The 26,134-nt window shown below is 41.4% G+C and overlaps 1 protein-coding gene across 1 annotated transcript; it reads right to left on the bottom strand.

Moving 5' to 3' along the window:
• Nucleotides 1–1,883: 1,883 nt before the first annotated feature.
• Nucleotides 1,884–25,485, bottom strand: DLST (dihydrolipoamide S-succinyltransferase). The gene is made up of 15 exons (XM_072623529.1): nt 24,460–25,485; nt 23,523–23,556; nt 19,688–19,736; nt 18,173–18,225; nt 17,977–18,051; nt 17,686–17,741; nt 16,574–16,685; nt 14,475–14,627; nt 14,122–14,198; nt 12,202–12,299; nt 8,474–8,604; nt 5,734–5,807; nt 5,175–5,258; nt 4,574–4,741; nt 1,884–3,519 (listed from the first exon to the last, which is right to left on the bottom strand). Exons 1-15 carry the CDS (start codon nt 24,784–24,786, stop codon nt 3,385–3,387), a joined length of 1,626 nt encoding a protein of 541 aa, XP_072479630.1. The 5' UTR covers nt 24,787–25,485; the 3' UTR covers nt 1,884–3,384.
• Between the last annotated feature and the right edge of the window lie 649 nt (nt 25,486–26,134).

Here is a 26,134-nt window from a genome sequence, read left to right as displayed (position 1 = left end):
AGTTTGGGAGCAGGTAGTTGCTGGACTTGGGTTCAAATCTTGGCCCTGCCATTAGACTCTTGGGTTCTTCCTGTAGAGAAACAAGAGGGCTCTTAATCTGTGAGCTGGTTATTTGTCCTTCCCATGTGATTCTGCATCTTGGTCTTGAGGTCCAAATTGATTTAAACCTGTTGTTTCAGCCAAGGTGAGGAGAGGATGGGAGTTGGGGTCACTGATGTCCAGGGATGGAAGGAGAGGACCTCAAACACATCTGTTCTACCCTGAGGATACTTCACCCAGATACCTCTAGACAATAGCTCTGTACTTAATTCCTGGTGTGGTATAAACAGCCAGCATCTGTCCATATGTAACACTCAGATAACAGTTATCTAAGACAGGGCACAGGACATAGGATAGCTTGACCTACGCATGATTGTGGCCCATACCTCTCCCTCCCCCAACATGATTGCCACCCTCTCCCTCCAAATGTACAACATACTAAATAAAATTTGTAGTTCTGCAAGTGTCTAATTTATATTAATTAGATATATATTATATATATTATTATATAATAATTGGATAATACAATGATTATCCTAGACTGAGGGAGGATCCCCAGCATCAAACTCCATGGGGAAGGGAAGTTTCTACATAATGAGGGAAATGTTCTGAGCTCCCTGGGGATGACAGAAGGTAGTAATTCACAAGAACTAGGATGTGCAGAAACAACTTTCCTACTTGCCTTATGTGCTGCAGCATAAGGACGGTCTGGGTTATTTCACTCTGGAGTTAAGCCCCAAACAGAGGAGGCATGGTGTAAGTACCAAGGGTCTTGGATTTGGAGTCACAGACCCTGGGTTCAAATCCTGTTTCTGCTCATTATGTGTGATCTCTGGGTCTTTCTTCTCACTTCATAGCTGATGAGATGATCTCTGGGTTCCCTCTGGCACTAGCTCCCTGAGATCCCATCAGACTCATGGAGAAGTGAAATTGGGTGAAGAAGCCTGGAAACTGCAGCCTTGGGGGACATTTTTATTCTTCCAAATCAATGGCCCTAGAGGTAGCTAACCATAGCCAGGTAATCCAGGTGAGTTGAGTATGTGTGGAACATCTGGTGTTTTCCCTTTTGAGGACAAAGGTATTAACTTGAGGGTTGTCCTGAGTGACAGCTGGGGAGGCCCACTTAGCTGAAACAAATATGGCTGAATGATACTTTATGTGGAACCACCAGGTATTAATTAACAAACGTAGTCTTAACACCAGCCACCTGATCAATAAGGATTAACAAGCAACCCCTTCCACATCTGCATCTAAAGGTTGCCTTCCATTTAGGATACTGTTCAAAAGCAGGTTACAGCCTTAAAAGGTCTCATGGAGAATAAGCTCCCACTCTGTTATCCTCTGCTTCTGAACGGCAGGCAGTTCTCTCTGATGTGACAGGCTCAAAGCACTAAAACTGAGCAAGCAGGATGTTTGGTTCTAGTTATTTTTACATCCCACCATCGAAATGTCCCTAAGCCCCTGTGAATGGCAATCAGCTGTGGTTGAACAAATAATTAAGGGTCAAATGGCCACCACACTCAAATCTAGTTTAGGGAAACTGACTAAAAAACAGCAAATGCCTTTTTGTTAAGTAAATAGAGACATGAAAGCAGTGAAGAGGAAGCTCTGGGACAGAAGGAAGATATGATATTTCAAGTCTGAAAGCTCTTTTTCTTCTATGAGCAGCCAGTAGCATAGCTCCATCTTCTGGCCAAATGGAGTACTGTGACCAACTTACTTCAAAGGCATCAAGAAACAAGTGGAAAAAAAAGAACAGGCTGTGACCCTAAGGGCTAATAGTTCTTTTAAAAACTAGTAAAGCTTGCCCTTTACCTGGAGATAGGAGGCCAGGAGCCAAGACACAGTTTGAGAACATTTCCCCTTTAATTTCATTTAAAATTGGTTTCTTTAAATATTTTAATTACAAGTTCTGTATATTGGAGATAGAGTAGTAGACACTGCAGGCACTCAGTACTGGATTCCACCCTCCTCACCCCTCTCATGCTGGGCCCTAATAAATAACCCCATAGTTCCAGCAGCCTCAGAACTAGGTATATTTGGATACGTATTGATGGATTTCCAGTAGCCCTCACAATAGGAAATACACACTGAAACATTTTCCAAGGGACCTCAATGATTTTGCCCACCAACACTGGTCAGTAATTTAATGATGACTCTAGATGTTTCATTATCTGACACAATTCACAGCTGGTTTCTCACTAAGGCAGAGAACTTCAGGAAGCATACTGTCCTTACCCTGGCCCCATGCTTAAGCATGGAGGAGGCCAATATTGCTTCCTCTCCCCTGCCAACCCACAATATAAAACCGAATTGGTCATGGTTAGTGCCCTCATCTGTCTGTATATGGCAGAAAGACCAATTGGAACTTCAAATTAAGTCCAGAAGAACAAAAGGCAGCAACATTTTACTAGAGACCTTCCACCCCAAATTCTACCTCCAGTGGCTTCAAGGTCCAACTGTTCCACTTCCACCCAAGAATGAAGATGCTTCTAAATGCAACCCCTTTGCTGGTATGATTGCTAGGAACTTATAAAGAAAGGCAGGTGAGCACAGCAGGACTGTGCATGGTTGTGCAGAGATGGGCCTTTCTGGAGATAAGACCCATGGTCTAAGTGCAAAACAGTTCAACTCTCACCTCTGGAGACAAGAGTATCTCAAGTTGAAGTCTTGAGACAGCTCACCCTCTTCCCCCTCTCCCCACCTCCCTCTAACCTCAGGCTACCTGGGTTGTGCTTCCCAAAGAGGTAGAAGAGGCATTTTAAAGCCAACCAAGGCTACCTAAGCAGGAAAGTGCCCTTTAATAAACAAAGCAGCACCTCTTCCCCTGTATTTGAGTAAAGAAGCTGCACAGGGCCCAGGGTTGGAAAAATCAGAGCCAGGGCTATAGCTTCATAATGCTGGAGGCCAGGACCTTCATCCTGTGTTACTGAGGATGTTGGATTTTTGAAAACTGGGCAGGTGTAAAACGGAGAAGCTACAATTTCTCTAGTGGTTTCTCTATTATATGCTGCCTTAGGGAAAAAGCAAAATCATCTCTGGGGAGGATACATGGGAGAAAGGCTAGGATAGTAATGAGGCTCCATCAATACTCTCTCTCTCTCTCTCCTCCCTTTGAGCATAATAAGGAAGTAAGAGCATTTGTATTAAGACAAAGGCAGCGGAGAGAGGGACAGAACGCCCTAAAAGGAGCTGTAGCTGCTGGTTACCTAGTGCTCTGGCTTCCCTTAAGCCAGCAGCACATGAGGCTGTCTCCCACCCGGCTGACCCAGGTACACATGAGGGGGTAGGGGAAGACTGGTTTTCAGTCTCTGTGAGTCGGAGCTTTAGGGAGTATGACTTTCCCTAAAGGTCAAGTAGCAGGACACGAGGATCCTCCACTGCTGCCTTGATTTTTCGAAGGAAAGTAACTGCCTCTCTGCCATCAATCAGTCGGTGGTCATAAGTCAGTGCTACATACATCATGGGCCGTACTTCCACCTACAGAAAAGAGACAGAGGGACAATCTTTTCTGTACTGTGTGGGGATGTGAGGAAGAAAAAGACCAGAAGACCCAGTTCTAACAGCAGTGCCCTCCAGAATTTTCCTTTCTGTACACTTTTGGTATACTTAAGGGTTCTTCCCACATTAAGTCTGGCTCCTAAGATGGGAAACCCCACTCAGTGACAGTGTTCTTTGACAAAGAGCATTTAAATCTTCATATACTCTTCTCTCTCCTAAGAACTCTCCTGCAGGCCAGAAGAGAGATCCTTCTTCAGCCAGGGAATTCTGAACATTGCTTTCTTAAGGTTATCTTCTTACTCATCTTAGAGCACCCTTAGACACTCTCTCCTTTCCCTTCCACCTAACCGAACCTCACTCACAATTCAAGGCCCAGCTCACGATCTATCTCCTCCATTAAGCTTTCCCCAACCTACAACACCTAACAATCTCCTACAGCACCCAATTTTATTAAGTCATTTTAGCTTTTACAGGTTCCCAATTTCAAATTCTTATCTCTCAACTAGACTGTAAGTAATCTCCTTGTGAGAGAGGATTCTGTCTGCTTCCATACCACCACAGTGCCTAGCGCAGAGGTGGGGAACCTGTAGCCTCAAGGCCACATGTGACCTTCGAGGTCCTTGGGTGCAGCCTTCTGACTGAGTCCAAGTTTTACAGAACAAATCCCTTTATTAAGGATATTTGTTCTGTGAAGTATGGATTCAAATGGCTGCACTTGAGGACCTAGAAGGCCACATGTGGCCTCAAGGCTGCAGGTTCCCTACTCCTGGAGCATATTACTGAGCCAAAATATCTTTTGGCTGATCTTAGATGCAGGAGCATAACTTCTCCCATAGTTCTTGGAACTTTGCAGGAGAACTGCTTCCTGGGACTGTGGCGAAGTTGCTACAAAGCTCTATCAGGACAGCTGAACTAGACAGAGGCTGGATTTCTAAATCAGAAAGGTCTACCAAACAAGTCACACTCTGCAACTAGTCTTTGTGGTATAGAAAAGCAGTATCACCATAAAACCTCACACTGCAGCAATTCCTACCTTGCCTCCAACAGCAACAGGCCTATCAAAAATGGCATGCATGCCCAGGATGGCTGACTGAGGGGGGTTGATGATTGGAGTCCCAAAGAGGGAACCAAAGACTCCTCCATTACTGATTGTGAAAGTGCCACCATCCATATCTTCTATGGCAAGCTCATTCTTTCGGGCCTGAAAAAGACAAGTTTCAAAATCTATTCAGACTGTGCCTCTTCACAAGCTGAACAAATAAAACCTGGGAGCTTGTTTTACTGTGGGATTCAATCATGTTCTAATCAGATACTGAGGACCTGGTTCAATTTCTAAGTTCTTCAACTGAGATGTACTTTAAAAGCTTCTCTTAAATAAATCAGAGGCTCAGAATGAAGAGGCACACTTAGAAGTTCAAACTAAAACGACACCCCACAAGTGGCTCTTCTGCCTGCGCACCCCAATCCCCTCCCCTTTCACTCTATTTTCAGGTCACCAGGAAGACTTTGGCTTTGGCTCCTGCTACCAATGAACACAATTCAGCAAAGGCTGGTGCTAGACATGTTCAGCTTTTGCTGCCCTCCCTCTTAACTCTCCCAGTAATCTGTGTTTTCATTTCTTCATTAAATTTTACCTTCTCTCCCAGCTCATTTATGGTTCGTTCGATGTCTGCAAAATTCATAGTTTCCACATTTCTAATAACTGGTACCACAAGTCCCTGTAGGGAGTGAAACATTGGTTTACAGAGTGAATAAAAATGCATTCTTTGCACTTATTAACCTTTATACAACATCTTTCCTCTGAGGAGTTGGAGGTATTTTTATAGTGGTAATTCATTAAATTACTAGAAAAAAACTTGAGACAAGAAAATAAGACAATTGTCCAAATAAGCGATGGACCAGAATTCTCAACCTAGTTCCACTGATTCCAAAGAGGCCAACACCTTCTCTTAAATGATGCACTATTTCACTATTATCCACAGAATGTGGAAATTTAGAAGGGTAGAGAGATTTGGCCTGACCCAAAAAAGCAGAATTTAAATAAGGTCAGTACCAATTTCTCTTATACCAGGTGTCCTCGACTTCTCAAACCTTGCCCCTCACCACAAAAAAAGAAAACAGCATCTCCAAAGCATGTCTTCTAACCTCAGAGGCAATGCCATGGTCCTACTACAATAAACCCAAATTACATACCCGTGGAGTGGCCACAGCAACACTGATGTCAATATAATCCCTATACACCACCTCTTTGGTTGTGTCATCAATCACTGTGAGGGAAAAAGCAAAGGTTATTTATACACACTCCCCAGAACAGGGGGTGGAGTGGGAATAAGGGAATGTTTGCAAAATAAAGCTGATTTTTCCCCCCTTTCCTACTCCAATCAGTTACCTTTATTCCACTTCTTGAGTCCCAACACTTTGGTTTTTTACATTTTCCAAAATTCCCTTAATATACTGCCAAGCACACAGTAGGCACTCAATAAACCTTACGAACATGGCATGAGTCTTCACTTTGGCAGAGGAGTAGGAACAGTATCCCGTAGTTTCAGAAGGAAAGAATATGTCCTTCTTCGTTACTTGAACAAGAGAAAGAGGACAGCCTCTCCACATTTCAAAATAAGAAGGAATGAAGACTTTATCAGTTGAAAGCCATGTCCACTGAATTTTTTGCTTATGAGCAGTGAGAGGAAGACAAATGAATGCCTAGTTCTAAATGGTGCAATGGATAGAGTGCCAGGCCTGGAGTCAGGAACTCTCACCTTCCTGAGTTCAAATCTGCTTGAGATAATTACTAGCTTGTGTGACCCCGGGCAAAATCATTTAACCCTTGCTCGCCTCAGTTTCCTCATCTGTAAAATGAGCTGGAGAAGGAAATAGCAACTACTCCAATATTTTTGCCAAGAAAACCCCAAGTGAAGTCATGAAAACTCTGATGACTGAAAAATGACTGAACAAAAAAGGGACTCTTACAAACACAGGTGAAGAACTGAAAGGTCAAGCTCCTAGAAGAGACTATTTTTCATTTGTCTTTGAATCTCTAGTGCCTTGCCCAGTGGAAAATGTGGGGGTCTCCATTAATTGAGGAATGACTGAAGAAGGAAACAGAAAAGAAAAGAAGCATTTATATGGTGTCTACTATGCACCAGGCACTGTGCTAAGCGCTTTACAAAGATGATCTCATTTGATCCTCACAACCCCGTGAGGGAGGTGCTGTTATTATCTCCATTTTACAGGTGAGGAGAGTGCGATAAACAGTTTTAGTCACCTGCCCAAGGTCAAAGGGAAAGGACCTACATATGCAAAAATATGCATAGGAGTATTTCCTCAATTGAGGAATGGTTGAAGTGGGGAATAGAAAAGGAAGCACCTGAGATCACACTTGAACTCAAGTCTTCCTGACTCCCTGACTCGCAGGGCTCAATCCACTGCACCACTGCTGCCTGAAGAAATTATATTATAGCAATACAATACAACATTATTGCATCATGAGGAATAATGACAGGAGTCAGAAGAACCTGGAAAGATTTGTGTGAAATGCAGAGCAAAGTAAGCAGAGGCAGAAAATTTATACAATGACTACAACACTGTAAAAAAAATTACTTTGAAAGACTTACACATTTTGATCAGTGCAATGACTAACCATGACTGCAGAAGACTGATGATGAAACATGTTATCTACCTCATGACTTCTGGGTGGTGAACTCAAGAAAAACAAGATATACATTTTCAAATATGGTCAAAGTGTGGGTCTGTTTTGCTTGATTGTGACTTTTTATTACAAAGAAGGTCTATTTTCATTTCACCAGGAGAGAGGAGGAGATGGGGTGAGAAAGAATGAAGGCCCTCCCCCAAAGAAAGAGAAGAGCATCACTGGAGCATTTTTTTAAAATTTACATAAAATAACACAAGATTTAGATGGAGATACAAGCAGACAACTTTGAAACACGCTGAATTTATTATGTTTTTTTTTTAAAGTGAGCTGTTTAATAATAGATTTGCAGTTTCACATACAATTCTTTTTTTTTCTGTTTACTGTATGCAGAAGCATTCATGTTAATTTGTGTTTATTACGTTCAGAGTAATAAAAACTAACATTTTTAAATTGCCTTTGTTAAAAAAAATTTACATGGATTTGTCCTCTCAAGGCTGTCTACAATTCTTTGGGACCTTTGGCTCCACTGATGGGTGGTAAAAAGGATCTGTGACTTAACTTCATCTACCAGGGGGAAGAAAGCTATCTAAATGAGAAGAAAAAATGAGACTATCTTGTTGAATCAAGACTTCCAAGGTGAAAATGAAGAACAAGGTCTGATTCTATTAATGAACTGATGAAGGATTCAAGTCCAAAAGCCAGAAGAAGCACAGACTCCTCCCACTAAATTCATTCCTGAGGGATTAAAGTTTGCCATGGAATATGCATCACGTACAGAGGTCACTTCCTTAGATAACAGTGAGGGCAGGGAAAGAATCCCCTTTTGAGTTTCCTGCCTGAATGAAATAACCTGGGCATGAACAAGGCCTTCCAAGAGGTAGCTGGTAGAGCAACAGATAAAGCAGGAATACTAATAGCACCTATCTTGCAGAGTCGTTATGAGGATCAAATAATCTATTTGTGTAAAAGTGCTTATCACAATGTCCAGCACACAGTAGGTGGTACATAAATGGTTATTCCTTTCTCTCCCTACCCCCAAGAGTTGCTTGCTGCCAGACCAACTCTTTGGAAATGAAAAACATGTTCTCTGACTAATGGGAGAACTGACATGTAGGTTGAAACACATTATGCTACTTGTTTTAAGAAGCTAAAAATGTGTGACAATGAGGAAGCTCTTATAGAAAATATTTATTTTTCTATGCCAGTAAATAAAGACTTTTTTTTTAGTTTTGAGATAGCTATCATATGTGTATGTGTGCATCTGTGTCCAAGTGGACTCACCTGCATTCACCACTGGCTGCTCTTGTAAGGCATAGGCAGAGGCCTTCACAAATGCTGACATGAAACCTAGTTTCAGGTTGTGCTTCTTTAGAAAACTTTCTTTGTGTCGGGCCCGCATTTCCTGGATGTTACTGCAAAAACACATTGTAACACAAAGGAAGCATCATGTGCTGACTTTTACATGTTTCTACCTTCATGTATAGATTAACATCTACCAAAATCCTACTCCAGTGCTTCGCTGCGGCATGAAGCAGATCCTACATTCCTGAAGTCAGGCTATTCAGATGGAGCACAAGGTAGAAAAGATTTGGGTATGGGCCTCCAAGCTATCATTACTATCATCCAAAGGCTAGCCTAACTAAACTCAGAGAGGCTCATCACCAAAATATTGGCCACTAGGTTATTTTTTCTGACCACAACAACTCATGAAACCATCTACTAAAGCATGGTGGGTTTATAATCATAACTGATGAAGACACCCCCAAAGAATCACAGATTTTTACTGCAGTAAGAACAGATTAGGCAAGCATTCTTTCTACTAAAATTCCCTTTAAACAAACTGGGAAATGGTTCAGTACAGGTCGTCGTGATTAATTTGCTCTAGTACAATGAAAGGCAAGAAGGAATCAATGCCAATCTGCCTCTAACATACTTTAGACCCTTCAAAGGTCTCTCATTATTTTTTCCTTTTGTTAAGTGTCCCAATTTTTCTTTTTTAAAATATATTTAATTTCCAAGTTGCTCCCCTCCTTCCCAACCCTGCACTAGAGAAGGCCAACATCTGACACAGATATATACGTGAAATCATACAATACATAATTCCATGTTAGTTCTTTCCTGTCTTTTTTTCAAAAGTCATCGTATAGCTTCTCATTGACAGAGAAAACAAAAAGATCATGATATGTCTGTGTGCTAAGTAGCCAGGTCGAAAAAGCAGCAGTACTGTTAGAAAAATATTTTTCAAGGGCCTCAAAACTAGGGCATGACTTACATCGGTTGTGCTTCTTGTTCCTTTTTTGGTTAGGGCATTAACTCACCAAGTTGACAAACATGAGCACACAGGCCTGTGAGTGAGCAAAGTAACTCTCCCTCCAAGGCCCTGTAAACTGCATCCAAAGCAGGCCATTTGGGATGACTATTAAAATAATGTGGTACCCTCCCAGGTGTCACGTTGAACACAAATAAATATGTTCCCCATCTTTTCAGATTCACTGGGGACAGACAAGTGGAATGACATTTAAGAAGTGCAGTTTTGTCTGATATAAAGCTTGGGACTTTCAGCTTCAGCCTTTCCCATCTACTAGGGGAAGCAGAACTTTCTGAGAAACCTTTGGAAAACCACAGGACTCTATCCACCTACTTTCCCTCTTCTCAAAGATGCTATAGAGTCTGAGAAATGGTTTTTCCCCATAATTTTATCATTGAGATATCTGTATTTATCGGAATAGATTCCTGTAATGGAAACTGAATTTAGGTCTGTCTCAGTCCCAAAGCTTAGCTCTCCCTATGTAATAGGCCTAATATAACATTAAAGTGAAAGATAAGATATGACACAACTTTAACTTCCCCTCCAGACCTTTCTGTCTTTGCAAAAGGAAGTTTTCCTAGGGGGGCTGATTGGGTTTACAATGTTTTCCTGAGCCTAACCTTATTTACTGCTAGGATTACCACCCTAAAGACATTACTGGTTCCCAAGACACAAGAGCTGCAGAAGAGGGAAAGAGAAGTGATAAACATCTTTGCTCTCAAACCTACCCAAATTCTATTGCCTTGGTCATTAAGGCGTTTCTATTTCTGAGTCCTGACCCTTGGTAACAGAGGCTGAGGCAACCAGGGAGAAGAGGTGGTCTCAGAGAAGCCCCTTTGAGTGAGGCAATGGCATAAACACTAAAGGTAATCAAACCAAACCAGATTACTAGATGTACTGAGACCCCAGGTCACTGTAAAGTGACACCTCTATTAGCTGCTGAAAAGAGTTACAGATATTGCATTTCCCCTTCTGTTTTGTCAACTCTGTCTTTCACAGCCACAAATATTTACATGTTTTGTCTTAAAGGAATTGGCTAGAATTTCAAAGTACAATTCAATTTACGTACAATTTAGCCTTAATGCACTGTAATACAAGCTGTTTCCCTTTCTAATCCATTACCACAAAGTTCTTCCCTGCATCAAATAAACAGGAGAACATTCTTGCAGCTTATAAGAAAGAAAAAGCTCTCAGGTCTTGCCTCAACTTCTCCTGGTCATTAGAACAAGAAAAGTGACACACTAAGAAATCTTAACCCTGAAAGTGCTTGAAGACACACCATAGATTTTATCCATAAACTCCTTCTCTTTCTCAAAATCAAATTCCTTTTTGTTTTTGTTTTGTTCTGTTTTTTATTGAATTATTTTGTTTTCAGTGTTTGACAATCACTTCATATATCTTAAGATTTTTTACCACTCCCTCCCCATCCCTCCCAGAGACAGCATACAATCTTATATAAGTTCTACATAAAATTCTTTTTTGAAAAGCTGGATAATATTCTCCATCCCCCCAAATATTGATGAAGGGAAAGCAATATGCTTTATTAAGAGTAGAGAAGCACTGCTGATAAGCTGATCTCTCACAATCCTGAAAAGCAGGCCAACTTTTAATTTGTCAAGAGTTCATGTATAGGAACCAACAGGGCCAGTTCCGAATTAGTAATAAGCAAATTCTACCTTTTTATTATGGAACACAGCTCTACATCCTATTTTGTAAAGTCTCTACCCCAATTTAGAGAAAACAGAACAGGAAAGGGCCATGCTTTCTGACCTATACGAACCATTCTTAGCAGAATTGGGCACAAAAATGGGCAACAGTTTTAACTCAGGAAAGAAGCAGAATATCGGTTCCAGGACACTTTTACTAACAATCACTTCACAGAAAGACAAGATGTTAGAACTGAAGGGACTGTTCACTAGGTCTGGTATCAACAGAGTGTGCTGATACAAGGAATGCTGGTCACATTTTATTGGGAATGGATTAAACGGCCAGAAGAACACAAATAATAGTAGTTATACATTCTGTTTGAAAGAAACAATAGTAGGAACTTTTGCAGGAATTGATCATCTATTCCAGGTTCCTCATTTTACATATGAAGAAAAAAACCTGAAGAGGTGACATGATCTATTAAAGGTTACACAGTAGAGAGAAGAGATTAGACAGGGTCAACTAGGTGGCCAAGGGAATAGAGCACTGACCCTGGAGTCAGGAAGACCTGAGTTTAAATCTGACCTCTTAACAGCTGTGTGACGACCCTGGACAAATCACCTGTTTGCCTCAGTTTCCTCATATATAAAATGAGCTAGAGAAGGAAATGGCAAACCACTCCAATATCTTTGCCAAGAAAACCTGAAACCGGGTTGAAAAGAGTAGGATACGCATTTAATTTGTTTTCTCTTTATAATACGACTGCAGCATAGCAATGGCATAAGCTAGTAACTCAGTTTCCTTCTCTCTGCTCAAATACACCTGCCATTATGAATATATTTAAAGAGATTTGTTGCCTTCTTATCTTTAAACTTGAAGAATCTGAGAGGCACGCACAATTCTTGGAGAATAAATTAGAAAAGGAAACAATCAACTGTTGGCTAAAAGAAACCTCTTCTTCCTGATACCAATATTGGAATCTCTCCCAAGTATAAGACAATGCCCAATGTTTCTACATTCTCCAAATACGGAGAGATAGGGTTACAGTTCCTACCTCATATCAATCTCATTGAAAGTGGTCAGCATTGCACATGTATTTTGGGCCTCCTTTAGACGTTGAGCAATACGCTGTCGCATCCTGTTCATTCTCTCCTAAAACAGAAAAGAGGGTGAATCTAGAAAATCCTGGACTCTTGAGATCAACTTTGATCCCAGTCTAGCTCAAAGCAGTTATCAGCACTGGAAGGCACAGGGCTGAAGAAACAAGTAAGAGAATGTGATACCACATAACAGGGGCTTTACTCTATCCTTTTCAGTGGCGGCATTTTAAAGATAAGGAAGCATTACTTGCTTAGATTCACCTTCAAGTATTTTCTAGCTCTGGGGCCCAGGAAATAGTTTGATTTTAAAATCAAACTTGAGTCATGCACAAGACCAACTACTTGTGGAGAGAAGACATGCAAAGGGAATCAGACACCAGCACTTCTGAAGTGGCTGCTTTTCTAGACAGTATTGCCTTATCAGGCAAGAAAACCCATACGCTTGTCCACACTTGAGGTTTCTATCCTAGCTGATAGTAGCAGCAACAATTTGTCAAATAATACGGTGGGAATCCCTGCTTAGAAGCACTCCCTAAATCATCTGTTTCAAGAGTCCAAGACACTTCTAGAGGTCTTGCAAAACAATCACTCACAAAGGGCACTGTGTTAGTTAATTTCAACTTACTAGTAGTAAAGCGCTCAGCACCATGTCTGGCACATAGTAGGTGCTATATGAGCATTAGCTAATATTTACTACTAATACGATAACAGGGACAAGGGTAGGGACTGGACCTGTGATTTCATTAGTAAAGGGAATTTCTGAGAAGAGAAATTGCCAAGTCGGGTAGACCTTTCTCTGTAATGCACAGTCTTGTGAGCTGCATAGGGTAGGGGTGTTTAACACAAATAGCAAATGGGTCATGTTAGAAAACTACATACTAATGTTATCATTTTTTTACTGTATTTTTATTATGTAAAATATTTTCTACATCATAATCAGGTTCTGTTAGGGACTGTTGTGCAGCATTTTGACACCTTTGGCCCAGAGCACTGAGAGGTTAATTTGTCTTATTTAGGGTCACAAAGCCAGTATCAGTCTTCCTGGTTTTGAGGCCAGTTCTCTATCTGTTATATGAGGCAACCTCACAATATATTAAAAGCAGCCTTTTTGGTGTTTTGCAGTTTATAAGGTGTTTTTCTCATAACATATATGTAATACAAATCTTGTTATAACTTTAGGAAATGGAAAAGCAGATTCAGAGAAGAATGACTTGCCCTAAGTCACTTTTAGTAAGTGTTGGAAATAGGGTTAGAATCAAGGTCCTTCCGTTTCCAAGTTCACTGTTCTTTTTGCCATAAATGCTACCTCTTAAAGGACAAAGTTATGGACTAGGACTGGGCTGCAGTAAGATATTTATGAGGCAGAATTCACTTTGCACTTGTATTTGGCTGCAAGGCTGATCATTCCCCTCTGATACAGCACTCCTCAGTCAGTGTTTACAATCCTAAATAATTCCTCACATGCCTCTCCTTTATTTCTTCATTCCTAGAAAGGTGACAGAATAGCATTTCTTAAGGCTCCTGAGATATGGTGAAAACTGAACATGTTTTTTGTCAGTTTTTCACTGAGCTGGCTCACCAACCCACACCAATCTCTGGTCTGAGAAATTAACTACTTTATCCAAATTCAAAATTTATTTTGACATCAGTGAGGAGTTACGAATTCTGCAAATATAACAAAGCCTACATAAACATGGGTCTAGCTTTCGGGAAGTCACAACCAAGGGGACAAATTCTGGGCAGGAGTCTCCTGAGGCAAATTGTTGATTTGTTTGGAGCAGTTTGGAAGCTGTCACTGCCAGGCCATGGTCCCCCTCCTCAGTAAGTGCCCTTATCACCCTAAACCTGACATTCATTAGTCCTCAGTAGCTTACCCTATATTCTGAACGCACACCTTTGCCAGCTCCTGGCTCTGCTGCTGAAACAGCAGCAGAGGGTTTTACTGCAGACACTGGAAATGGAGAAAAGGTACAAATACATCAGGAACGGAAATGATTTCTCCTGCTGTCTCTTCTGTTCTTTCCAACATCAAGTAGACTACAGGGGTTTAATGAAAGTACACAAGAATTCTGCCCAAAAATGCAGTGAAGGATCCAATCAGGCCTGACAGGAAGACCATTCGGAAGGAAGGGATTTTTGTAGACTTGGATGAATCAATTAAAAAAAGGGACGTGAACTTGATGAACCACCCCTGCTTCCATTTCCATGAGAAAAAGGAATTGCTTACCAGGTTTGGTATCAACAGGCTGTGACGACACAGGGGGCACTGGGGGCATCTGAGTGGGTATAGATGCAGTAGGTGGGGGAGGAGGAGCTACAGAATCTGGTTTAGGGGCTGCAGCAGGGGGAGTTTCAGCTGGTTTGGCTTTAGCAGGAGCAGCTAAAAAAAAAAAGCGTCTTCATTACACATACACAGAAAAACTAAATGGCATGGGCATCAAGAAGTAAAACCACAAACAGGACCTGCAGTTCTAAATTCTATTTCAATCAATCACTCTTTATTGAGTGCTTCTAGGTGTCAGATACTAAAGCAGGTAGAGACACAAAGCTGTACAAGACATGTCCCTGGCCTCAATAATCCCCCCTATATGTTCTAAATCAAGTTGTAGTCCTATGCAGTTATGTTCCTACTGATATAAATATTCTCAGTTTCAACCAGGGAAAATGCATTTAAAAATTTAAAATCCTTCCTTCCTAGGGCAGCTGATAGCACAGAGGATAGAGGGACACAGAGTCAGGAAGATCTAAGTTCATATCTGGCCTCAGACACTCAATTAGCTGTGTAACCCTGGGCAAGTCATTCAACTTGTCTCCCTCAGTTTCCTCATCAGTAAAAAATGGGTATAATAATAGCACTTACCTCACAGGGCTGTTGTGAGGATCAAATGAAGCAATAACTCTGAAGCCTTAGCACAATGTCTAGCTCACTACAGCATAGTAAGTGCTACATAAATGTTAGCTAAAATTATTATTAGGTGACATGGTAGATGGGACCACTGAGTCTGAAGTCAGGAAGACACATGTTCAAATATGACCTAAGATACTTACTAGCCATGTGACACTGGGCAAGTTACTATCACTGGGCATGATGCCACCCTGCATCATATATCTATACTCACTCAGATGCCTCACCTGCTATATATAAAGCAAAGCAGTACACTAAGTGCAATACAAAGCATTATCCCTGGGCATGATGCCACCCTGCACAGCAGTTGACTCCTTCACCCCTCCCCCCTTCCCCCCTGAAGTCACTATGGCTGTAGCTTCCTTGTCATAAAGTCCTACCTTCGACCCTGACCTACTTCTTTTACTCTTGTTCCATCTTTCTGAAGCACATGTAACTAGCTGGTTCTGAAGGTAAGTTCTGCCCTCTGATGAAAGATAACTTCCACATCTACTATGTTAGCAGAGCACTTAGGCATATCAGCTACTTTCAGTAACTAGTGCCATCTTTCTTATGCCTGTCTACAACTTTGATGACTGAATCAGACTCTTATAAACAAGCTTCTAAAAAGGTTTATAGAATCACAGATTTAGAACTAGGAGGGTCCTTAGAGGTCATTTAGGCCAACCCTATCATTGTAGAGATGAGGAAACTGAGGCTTGAATAAGTTAAGTGATTTGCTTATGGTCACAAAAGTAACAAGAGCTAGGATTTTAACTTAGGTCCTCTGGCTCCAAACTGTCCTACTTGTCAGTGGACTAAGTTTCTATATAATCCAAGGGACATTTAGTTTTCAGTTCACGTGCAAATCAGAGATGACTGACATACCCAGAGCCTGTTTTAGCTATGTCCCAGGGTCTTTTTGATGATATTTCTCAGGTATCCCTAGAGAGCAGTTTTCCAGAATTCTAATGTCAAAGCTATTTTATCTTGTTACCATAAGTGTCCCATTCACCAAAAAGTTAAGAGGAGAAGCACTCCATCACATTCTCTCTCTTTAAAATGTAACTATTCTGATATAGCAGAGGATGGATTGAAAAAGAAACTGTGACATGTTCTGAACTCTTGGATCCAGACACTCTACAAAGTGCTACTTCCTACCTCTGAATCATCCTCTTTACTCTCTCTTGGAGAGAGATAAGGTACAGAATGAGAAATGTGTACAGGCAAGGAGAGGGCACTTGGATGTGTTCTACTTCTTGACTATTCCTTATCTGTCAGATGTACTTCAAGTTCATACTGAACAAATACTGCCACTCTTACTCTCTCACCTAAGGTGGCTGGAATGCCAAGGAGTTCTTATGAGGTGGGAGGGAATTAATACTTTATTCTCAGTCCCATCTCTGAGGTGGTGTGTTGGAGACCATGAGCTCTTTCCTTACCGCCAGTTTTCCTGAGAGTGAACAGAGGGGTTCCTGCTTCGACTCTCCCTCCATCAGGTACCAAGAGGGCTTCAATCACTCCATTTGCCGGTGCTGGAACCTGCATAGCTGTCTGGCAAAAGAAGATAGGTTGGGAGAAGAGTCAATTTTTATTCAGAATTAGAATCAAGTTAATCATATAGGCAACAGAAGCACAACACCCAAAGGAGGTAAAAGACATCCATTTTTCCTTACAAAGCAGGAACAAACCCAGAGTATATTCAACAGAAAATACAATGAGGAAATCAGCACTTTCAGCTCTTATTCATCATGGTACCAAGCACTGCAGACACAGAAACAAAAGCCAGATTTTCCCTGCCTTCAAGGAGCTTACATACTGTTAGTGTGGGAGGAAAGACAACAACATAGACATAGTAAAATATAAAAAATAAACTAAAAGTTTAGGGGGCCTGAGCATTAACAATCAGGAAGGATCAGGACAGCATTTACAGGAAGCTCAGAATTCTAAATGTGGAGGTGAGCAAGGTGCACAGTCTATCTAGCCTTGAGGGAAATACTATGCAAAGGCATTGCAACAGCAATAGGAATCTCCTGTACAGGAAACACCTAAGCAGGCCAGTTTGGCTGGAAAATAAGAGTGCTTACGGGACAGTTTTGTATGAAAGTGTAGAAAAGAAAGCTGCAGCCAGAAGGGAAGGTCTTTAAAAGCGAAAATCCATATTTAACCTACAGGAATTGGGAGCTGCTGGGAGGCTTTTAGAACAGAGGAAGGCTTTAAGAAGATCAATTTAGCAACTGGCCAGACCCATACCAAGAAAAACAAAAGCTATAAAGCCACACAGACAATATACTCCTTTTAAGAACACCTGACAGGCATGTAATAAAAGTCAAAAATAAGCCTTTAAAGACTTCCATTTTTAATACTGAGAACTTCTAGGCACTGTTGCAGTTTAAAGTCAGGCCCAGTTTGAAAAAACCAAAATAACCCAACATCAACTCACAAACTCAACTATTTCATTAACAGTTTTTTGTCTGTTTTTCATCTCCTCTTTTGGTGGCCTGAAGAACCAAGGGAAGGGAGATAAAAAGGACTCCACACACACTAAACCTACCTTATCTGTTTCAATTTCACAAACCACTTCATCTTCTGAGACTGTGTCTCCAACAGCTGCAAAACAAGCATCTGTCTGTCAGAGGGAAATCTCTTAATAACAGAGGAAATTTTTAAAAGCCTATGTCTGACAAGGCCATTTTCTGAGAAAGGTCTGAAGAAAATGTACGGTAGACATAGGATCCTACTGAACAAGACACATTTCTATTTATCTGATTTACTCAGTAGCTGGAGAAGTATTTGCTACATGATACTTAGATATATGGAATAAAAAACAAGTACCAAATCTTACCTTTCTCCCACCTGACATCCCCCTCTGTGACAGACTCTGCAAATGCTGGCGTTTTGACTGTAATAACATCATTCTCTAAATAAGGAGGGAAAAAAGTCACATGAATAGCTGTCTTTTGCAACTATTTAGTTTATCTTTTCACTCAAATTCCTGTCCCAAGAGGAGAAGGAAGTCAATTTAACTCAAAAGTACTTACTGCACACTGCTGTAGTTCTGAAGAATCGAACATTCAAGACGGAGTCATTTATACTACAGAAAAATAAAATAAAATAATTAACTCTTTTAACTGGTATGTTGCTCATTTTAAAAATCCTTTTTTTTTTGTAAAAGCATGTGTTCTGCTTTATACTCAAAATTCCATCCCAAAAGAATTTTGTTTCAAATGCCATAACAGCACTCAACACGTATCACACACTCCATAAGTATAATGCATAGAATATGCAAAGAAACCAGATTGGTCTTATTCTTTCAAATGCTAGCCTGGACAACTCAGTCCCACAAGGCCTAACTGAAAGAATCAATTCTTTTTTATTTTTTCATTTAAATTTCCTCTTTTACTCAATTAATTGAAGTAGTATTTGTCACATGCTCACATATGGCATTGTACCAGATACTATGCAATTCCTACCCTCAAGTTTACAAATTTGAGATCAGAAAAAAGCAGGTTACATTAAACTTATGCCCTCCTATCCACACCCTCAAGGCACTTGAATACAAAGGAGAGGAGTAGAACAGAGGAGAGGACCAGTATTTATAGCTAAGGGTTAATCCAAAAATCATCTGAGTAGCTTTTCTCCCAACTCTGCATGATATGTAATACTCTCTGACCTAGTCAGAATCCTAGAGTGCCAAAGGTCAGTGCAGAACTCAGCTTGAACTACACATTCTATAAATGCAACTGTGTTCAGAGAAACCAGACTGGTCTTTTTGTTCTCTTAAAGAACAGACTGGACTGAACTGAGTCCTAGGAGGCTTTACTGAATTTTGGTTTTAGCATAGCTTATTCCTCCATACCACTTCATCTTTAAGAGAAGCTAGCTATATTCAATCCAACCCTTCTCAGATACATCACTGTTGGTTATGAGGAGATTGTGGTAAATAATTAACTTATGTATCCTTATGTTAGGTGTACTGGTACAATGTATTCAGATCACAATGGACATTATTAAATTGTGGTTGATTTTTTTAAAATTGAATTCAATATCTAGTAGGTGTGGTGCTCCTAAATTCTAGCAGAGCACAAACAAAACCAGGAAGGTACTTACTTTTACGATAAGAAGTGAAAGCATCCTCTTTGGTATATGGTTACTCCTAAAATGAGCCAAACAAGTTTTTCCAAAGAGGTAAGCTACGTTAAAATGTAAGCTCTTTGAGGGTAGAGACTGTCTTTCCTTTTGCTTTTATTTGTATGCCCAGTGTGCACAGTGCCAGTCACTGTGCATTTAATAAATCCTTGTTGCCTGTCTGCTTGCTTATACACAAGCAGCAATGCACTACCTTCTAATCTTACAGAACCTCAGTTTCCTGAATACACTGTGCATATACACTTAACAAAGATTTACATTTCAAGCATTAGTTAAAACCAGCTAGCATCAAAAATAATTTTAAACCCTCAAAGAAACAGTTATGATTTCTGTGCCTAGAAGCCAAAAATTAAAAGCCCTCCTAGATATCCTAAGAAGCATGTCCACACCTCCCAAATAACACTCACACAATCTTTTTACTATAAAGGTAAGCTGGACCCTGGCACAGGGAGATACCTGCAAGAAAAAAAGAAAAAAATTAACCAAAAGTCTCAGCTTTTGATTTATCACCTACTGAAAAATACTGGGGGTTTCCTCTGCTTCTTCTCTAATCCCTAAAATAGGGGAATATGATCAGCTTCAATCAGCAGTACATAACATTTTTAAACCTGAGTTTTAATTCTGAGTCTCTATTCCCTTGAGAATAAACTGGCAATATCTCCATTTATCTGATTCAAACCTCATTATCTTTTCTTCCACTACTTTTTAGTTTTGCCACTCTCAACGAAGAAAGAACGACTCTTTCTGGAAGAAATCTAAGTTATTAACAAACTTATGGAAAAAATGCTCCAAATCACTAATAATTAGAGAAATACAAATTAAAGCATCTCTGAGGTTCCACCTCATACCTATCATATTGGAAAAGAAGACAAAAAAGGATAATGACTAATGTTGGAGGGACTTTGAGAAAATAGGCACACTAATGCACATATTATAGAACTTGTCTGGCTTTTCTGGAAAACTATTTAGGGCTATATCCAAAGTGTCATTAAATTGTGCATACCTTTTGATTTAATGATACCATTACTAAATCCAGGGAAAGCAAAGAAAGAAAAAAAGGACCCATGTGTACAAAATTATTTAGGCTCTTTTTGTAGTATCAAATAACTGGAAATTAAACTAAGTATCCATCTGTTGGGGAATGACTAAATAAATTATGCTTTATGAATATAATGGAATATCACTGTTTTAGAAGCAACAAAAAGGAGGGTTTCAGAGAAACCTGAGGTCTATAGGAACTGATGCAGAGAGAAGGAAGAAGAACCAGAACAATTTATCCAACAACAACAACATAAAGACAGCTTTGAAAGACTTAAGAACTCTGATTAATGCAAAGACTAACTACAATTCTAGAAGAGTGATGAAGTATTATTTGACAAAGTGATGAACTCAAGATGCAGAATAGGATATGTTTGTAGACACAGCCAATGAAGGAATTCATTTTCATCTATGAATATTTGTTACAAGAGCTTCCCCCCATCCCCTCACACCTGCAATGGAAAGGATTAGCAGTGTGAGGAGGGATAAGATAGCTTAGAAAAGAAGGGGCATTGAGGCATCTTTTTTTCATGTGAAAAAGGGGACAAAAGGAAAGCCAGAAAAAAACACATAGAAGCAGCACAGTTTTGGAAGCTACAAGTTGAACTTATATATGTTATATAACTTGCATAGTCATATGACTCACATAAACATAAACTTTTTAAAAAAGTAAGCTGCATATAACATAAATCTTCAGTTCCATGTATGACGTTTTTCTGTTTTAAAATGTGTATTAAAATACCTATCTTATTTGGTGTTTCTGTTCAGAATATAAAAAAACAAAAGAGAGAATAATCTTTTCTGCATCCCCAAATTGTTCTATAATCCAGTCTTCCCCTTTTTAGTCACATTATAATGAAATGTCAACAAAGTATTAACAACCAACCACTTGAAAATTTGTTCAAAATCACTAATAAGAGAAATGATAAAATAACTCTAAGTTACCACATTACATCTATCAAAATACCAAAGATAAAAGATGACAAAACTCAAGGTGGGTGGTAGAAAAATCTAATTCACATTAACACATTGCTGGAGGAGTTGTGAATTAATATGACTATGCAAAAAAGCAATAAAGAATTATATAACAAAAGTCACAAAACATTCATACCCTTTAACCTAGAAATTTTGCTTTTAGATTTATGCCCTAAGGAGGTAAGCAAAAGGAAGAAAGGACTTATTTGTATAAAAATATTCACAGTAGCACCTTCCCTTTCTTCAAGAAATTCTGAACACCAAAAAAGTATTTCTGTATACAAAGTAGAATAAAAAGAGAACTGTACATAAAGATGCAAGAGAGTGTTTTTCTAAGTCTAATAAATTTAACACATTATTTTCAAAGCTGTACTCCTTATGTATTTCCTACTGACCTTAGTTCCGGCTCTCTATTCACTTTTTATAATACTCTGATAACCCATTTTTTTTTTTCAGTCTGGTATCATCCTATCCCCTTTTCCCCCCAAAAGTGAGAAAAAAATAAAATCTCTTCTTCAGATATGCACAGACAAACAAAACAAATCCCCACACAGGCCATGTCTGAAAATGGATGTCTCATTCAGCACCCTTGAATTCATCACCCCTATCAGAAGTTAATGTGCTTCAGCAGCATTACTTTCTTCTGCTTTTATTTTCAGTTCCAAATTCTCTCCACCCACTGAGAAGGCAGAAGAAACAGACATTACAAAAATGAATAGTCATGCAAAACAAATTCCAGAGTTAGCCATGGCCAAAAAGAGAAATGTTTTGATTTGTACTCTGAGCCCCATCAGCTTTCCATATGGAAGTGGTTAGGGCCATGGTTTCATCATGAGTTCTTTAGAATTGTGGTTGGTCATTGTTGTGTTCAATTACTAAATCTTTCAAAACTGATTATCTTTCCAACATTGCTGTTATTGAACAAAGTGTTCCGCTGGCTCTGTTTACCTCACTTTCTATCATGATGTTCATACACATCTTCCCAGCTATTTCTAAAAACATCCCCTTAAGTTAGTATAGTATTGGTGGGCCAAAGGACATGTGTAATTAAACAGCTTTGGGGGGCATAATTCTGAATTGCTTTCCAGAAGGGCTGGAGTAGTTCACAGCTCCACGAACAAGTGCATTAGGATATCTGTTTTCCACAGTCTGTCCAGCACATCATTTTCCTTTTTCATCATCGTAGGCAATATGATGGGTTCAAAGTGGTACCTCAGAATTGCTTTAATTTGTATTTCTCTAATTATACGCGATTTAGATTATTTTTTCATAAGATTACTGACAGCCTGAATTTCTTCCCCTGAAACTGCCTATTCATATTCTTTGACCTTTTACCAACTGGGGAATGTTTTTTTTCTTATAAACTGAACTCAGTTCCTTATATCTTAGAATGAGATCTTTTCGTGAAGTAAGGCAGAATAAAAAAAGCAGAACCCAAAGAACAGTATATGCCAGCCAACTAAACAAAGGAAGACAACAGCAGACAGAGGCAGAGGTGTTGTCCTGCACAACCCATACATGGGTCTTGATTTCTTTTACAAAATTAGTAAATAATAGAAAGATACCTACATATGTGCCGTTATTCCCAACTGTTTTCTCATGTTTATAGGGTCTGGGACTGTGTTTTTCATTGTTCTTTGTTTTTATTTTACGATTGTTTTTTGGGGGGGGGGGGACATTTTTTAAAAGCAGAGACATTCTATTCCAAAGTCTTCCTTCCACTGACATATTATTCCTGTGTTATTATCATTTAGTCTTTCCTGTTTTTCAGTCTATTAACATTTTACTTTCTGTCATGGCTGAGGAGAAGACCCTAAAATGAGATGTCTTCAATTCATGCTAGCTCTCTACAAATTCAACAAGAGGGTGAAAATGCAGTAACTCAGCTATCCCCTAAAGATACAGATTCTGTATGCCTACATTCTCTATAATAAGCACATGGTAGAACAGCTTGAATGACTGAAAAATGCCGAATTTACGTATGATCCTAAAGCCATCCCTTCCTTTGAAACCTTCTGGAATTAGCCTTAAAGAACCCACAGGGACCAAGACACATTTCCAGTTCATTCCACAACACATCCTTTCACTTCAATATTTCATTTTCCATCCTATAATAGACGAAATGTTTGCTGACAATAATTCTCAATAAGCTCATGTATCCTTCAACCTAATACGTCGAGCACCTGGATTTACAGACAGACTGCTGTTACGAGGAAGGGCAAAACTTACCAGGTAAAGACCGCCTCCCTAAAGGACAGTTCCCCTGTGGAGAGAGAAAGCATTACCAGAATTTCCCAAGAGATGAGAGGAAAAATTCCTCCTCCTCACCCACCCACGTAACTATCCCAATACTCCTGTAGTTTTAAAAAAGAAAAAAAAGAGGCTTACAAGGGCCAAGAGTGTGAGGAGCTTAAAGTGGAAAGGATGGAGCCCAGAGCCCTGAAGCTCCCCTCCCTGCAGGGGTCCCCAGGTCAGCCCCTGCCAGGCAGGGGGCCTGAACCAAGGCCCTCACCCCGCCATAACGCCGTTTGCTGAAGAGCGGCTTTTTCCAAAATGTTAAAAAATAAAAGTCCCCTTCACTCCCCGAAGGTGGGACTCGTTCCCCGGTCCTCGGAGCTTCGGGGAGAAGCATTCTCCGCGCCCCCCTCCCCAAACACCCGAGTCCCGCACTTCTCATCATCCTCTGGGGATGGGCCCGCAGGGCGTGCGGGTCACGGGGGCGGGGACACCGCGAGCCTGCCCCCGCGGAGTCCGGGGGACGTGACTAACCGCACAAGGCGGACGCGGGCCCTGACCTTCCGTCCCGGTCGACCGGGGATCCGGGGGGCCGCCCTCTTTCTAAAGGTCACGAGCAGGACAGCAGCCTGACCTCCGGGACCATCCCACGCTTCCTGGGGCGCAGCGGAAGGAGGCCCGGCCGGGGGCGCGGCACAGCCCCACGCCCGCCCCGGGGAGGAGGCGGGACGCGAGGCCCCGCACCCCGCCTGCTGCCTCTCAGGGCCGCGGCTTCGGCCTCCCCCTCGGCCTCCTCGTCCCGGTGCCCTTGGTGCCCGGGCCAGCCCCGCAGCCTGCTCCGCCCCGCCCCGCCCTGCCCTGCGGCCTCCGTGGGCCTGCCGGGCCCGAACGCGCGCTCTCGGCTCCGGCTCGCCCCTGGCCCGGTGCCTACCTTCTGGAAGGCGACGAGCGAGCGGCTGAACGCCCGGGACACGCAGCGCGACCGGGACAGCATCGCGATCCGGGAAGCCGAGCCTAGAGCGGGCGGACACCGGATATAGGGCCCGGCAACAGCCGGAAGCGCGGCGGGCGGTGCCACGTGAGCGAGGAGGAGGGGAGGCCAGGGCTCTACCATCGCAGCCCTTCGCGGGGGAAGGCCCCCGAGCGGCCGAGGCCGAGCCTGCCCGAGGACCCTTCTCCTCCGTCCGGCCATCGAGGGCGGGCACCGTGCCGCATGCCCTCCTTTAACTTCCCTAGGGACCTCTACGGGGCGCTTCATAAACGTTTTACGGATAACTGATACGGATGGCCAATAGAACCGCGATACCGTCTTAGCGCAGCGTCCGAATAGATCACGCCCTCCTTCCCCTCGCCCTCTCACCGGAGCCACCCCAAGGCAGCCTCCTGGGGGCCCTCAAGGGGACGGGGGGTACACAAGCTGGCAGAGCTGCCTGTGCCCGTCTTCCCTCCCGCCACCCCGTTAGCTCCAGGGGGGCACAGCCCCTGAATCAGCGGTCTACCTCCCCCAGCACGCGTTACAGCTCTGCGCACAGCAGGGGTTAATCGGTGTTAACATGAAGGGTAACCCTCTGCTCAGCTCCCTCCACAAACCCCTCCGCTTTAATCAGAGGCTCCCCATTGTTGTACATCCCACGGAGGAACTGGGCTCCTTTCCTTCTCACCTGCTGTCTGCTTAACTAAACCCTGACTTTCCAAGGCTACCTTTCCGATGAAGGCACTCCTCAACTACTCCAGCCCTTCTCTGAACTCCTGTAGCAGCTCTCAAGTCAAGGCCACCAACGTGGAACGTACATCACACATGGACTAGAAGTCACTTATGTGCCAGGCTCCCTGCCAAGTGCTGGAGATACAAAGAAAGTGCACTACACTGAGGCAGGAGAGTTCAGGATGAGAGCTGGTCACAACAACAGAACGAATTATTCTATCTAGAATAAAATCTCACATATGTTACTTTAAAATTGAATGAACTAGATTGTCAATCCCTTTGAGAATAGGGACATTGGCATATGCCTCTTAATATACAGAGTATCTAGGACAGCGTTGCACTCTAGAAATACTTACTGGTGATGATGAGTCCACTGGATGAAAGGATTTCATGTTGAATGAGTCAGCTTAGAAATATATTTATAGTTTATCATAAACTTGTTTTTAATCTAGCCCTACTCAAAAGTCAGAGGTACATCTACCTTATAGAAAGCCGTAGGTCATTGCTTATCTTCAGACTATGTTATTCAACATTTATCAAATACTTTCATGATATTATGCTAAGTAGGAAATGCAATGTATGACAGTTTAAGGGCCACATGGCCCTTAAAGTCTAGTTGGGGGAATAAAAAGTGTGCTATGAGCTGAGGACGATACTAGATAATGTATAATAGACAATGCAAGGCAGCGAGTGATGATACAAACAAGAATTGTTCAAGGAGGAAAAGGGAAATTAATAACTGTGATCAAGGTAGAGGTAACTAATGCATACTTCACAAAGGCAGTGAAGTTTGAGTTGAGCATTGAAAGAAGGAGAGGTAAGTGGACAGGAAGAGACAAGGCATTCTGAATGAGGAAAACTGCAAGAAAACGTACAGAGCTGGCAATGTTCAATGTGTAGA

This window comes from Notamacropus eugenii, chromosome 7 (assembly GCF_028372415.1).
Source record: "Notamacropus eugenii isolate mMacEug1 chromosome 7, mMacEug1.pri_v2, whole genome shotgun sequence".
NCBI lineage: Eukaryota > Metazoa > Chordata > Mammalia > Diprotodontia > Macropodidae > Notamacropus > Notamacropus eugenii.
This window is presented reverse-complemented; position numbering and strand designations above follow the sequence as displayed.

Coding starts and splice junctions, on each gene's coding strand:
- DLST (XM_072623529.1), bottom strand. CDS start 24,786: ATGAAGCGCCCCGTAGAGGTCCCTAGGGAAGTTAAAGGAGGGCATGCG. Junction 23,557..24,459: donor CGCTCGTCGCCTTCCAGAAG/GTAGGCACCGGG, acceptor CTCTCTCCACAG/GGGAACTGTCCTTTAGGGAG. Junction 14,628..16,573: donor CACTCTCAGGAAAACTGGCG/GTAAGGAAAGAG, acceptor TTTTTTTTTTAG/CTGCTCCTGCTAAAGCCAAA.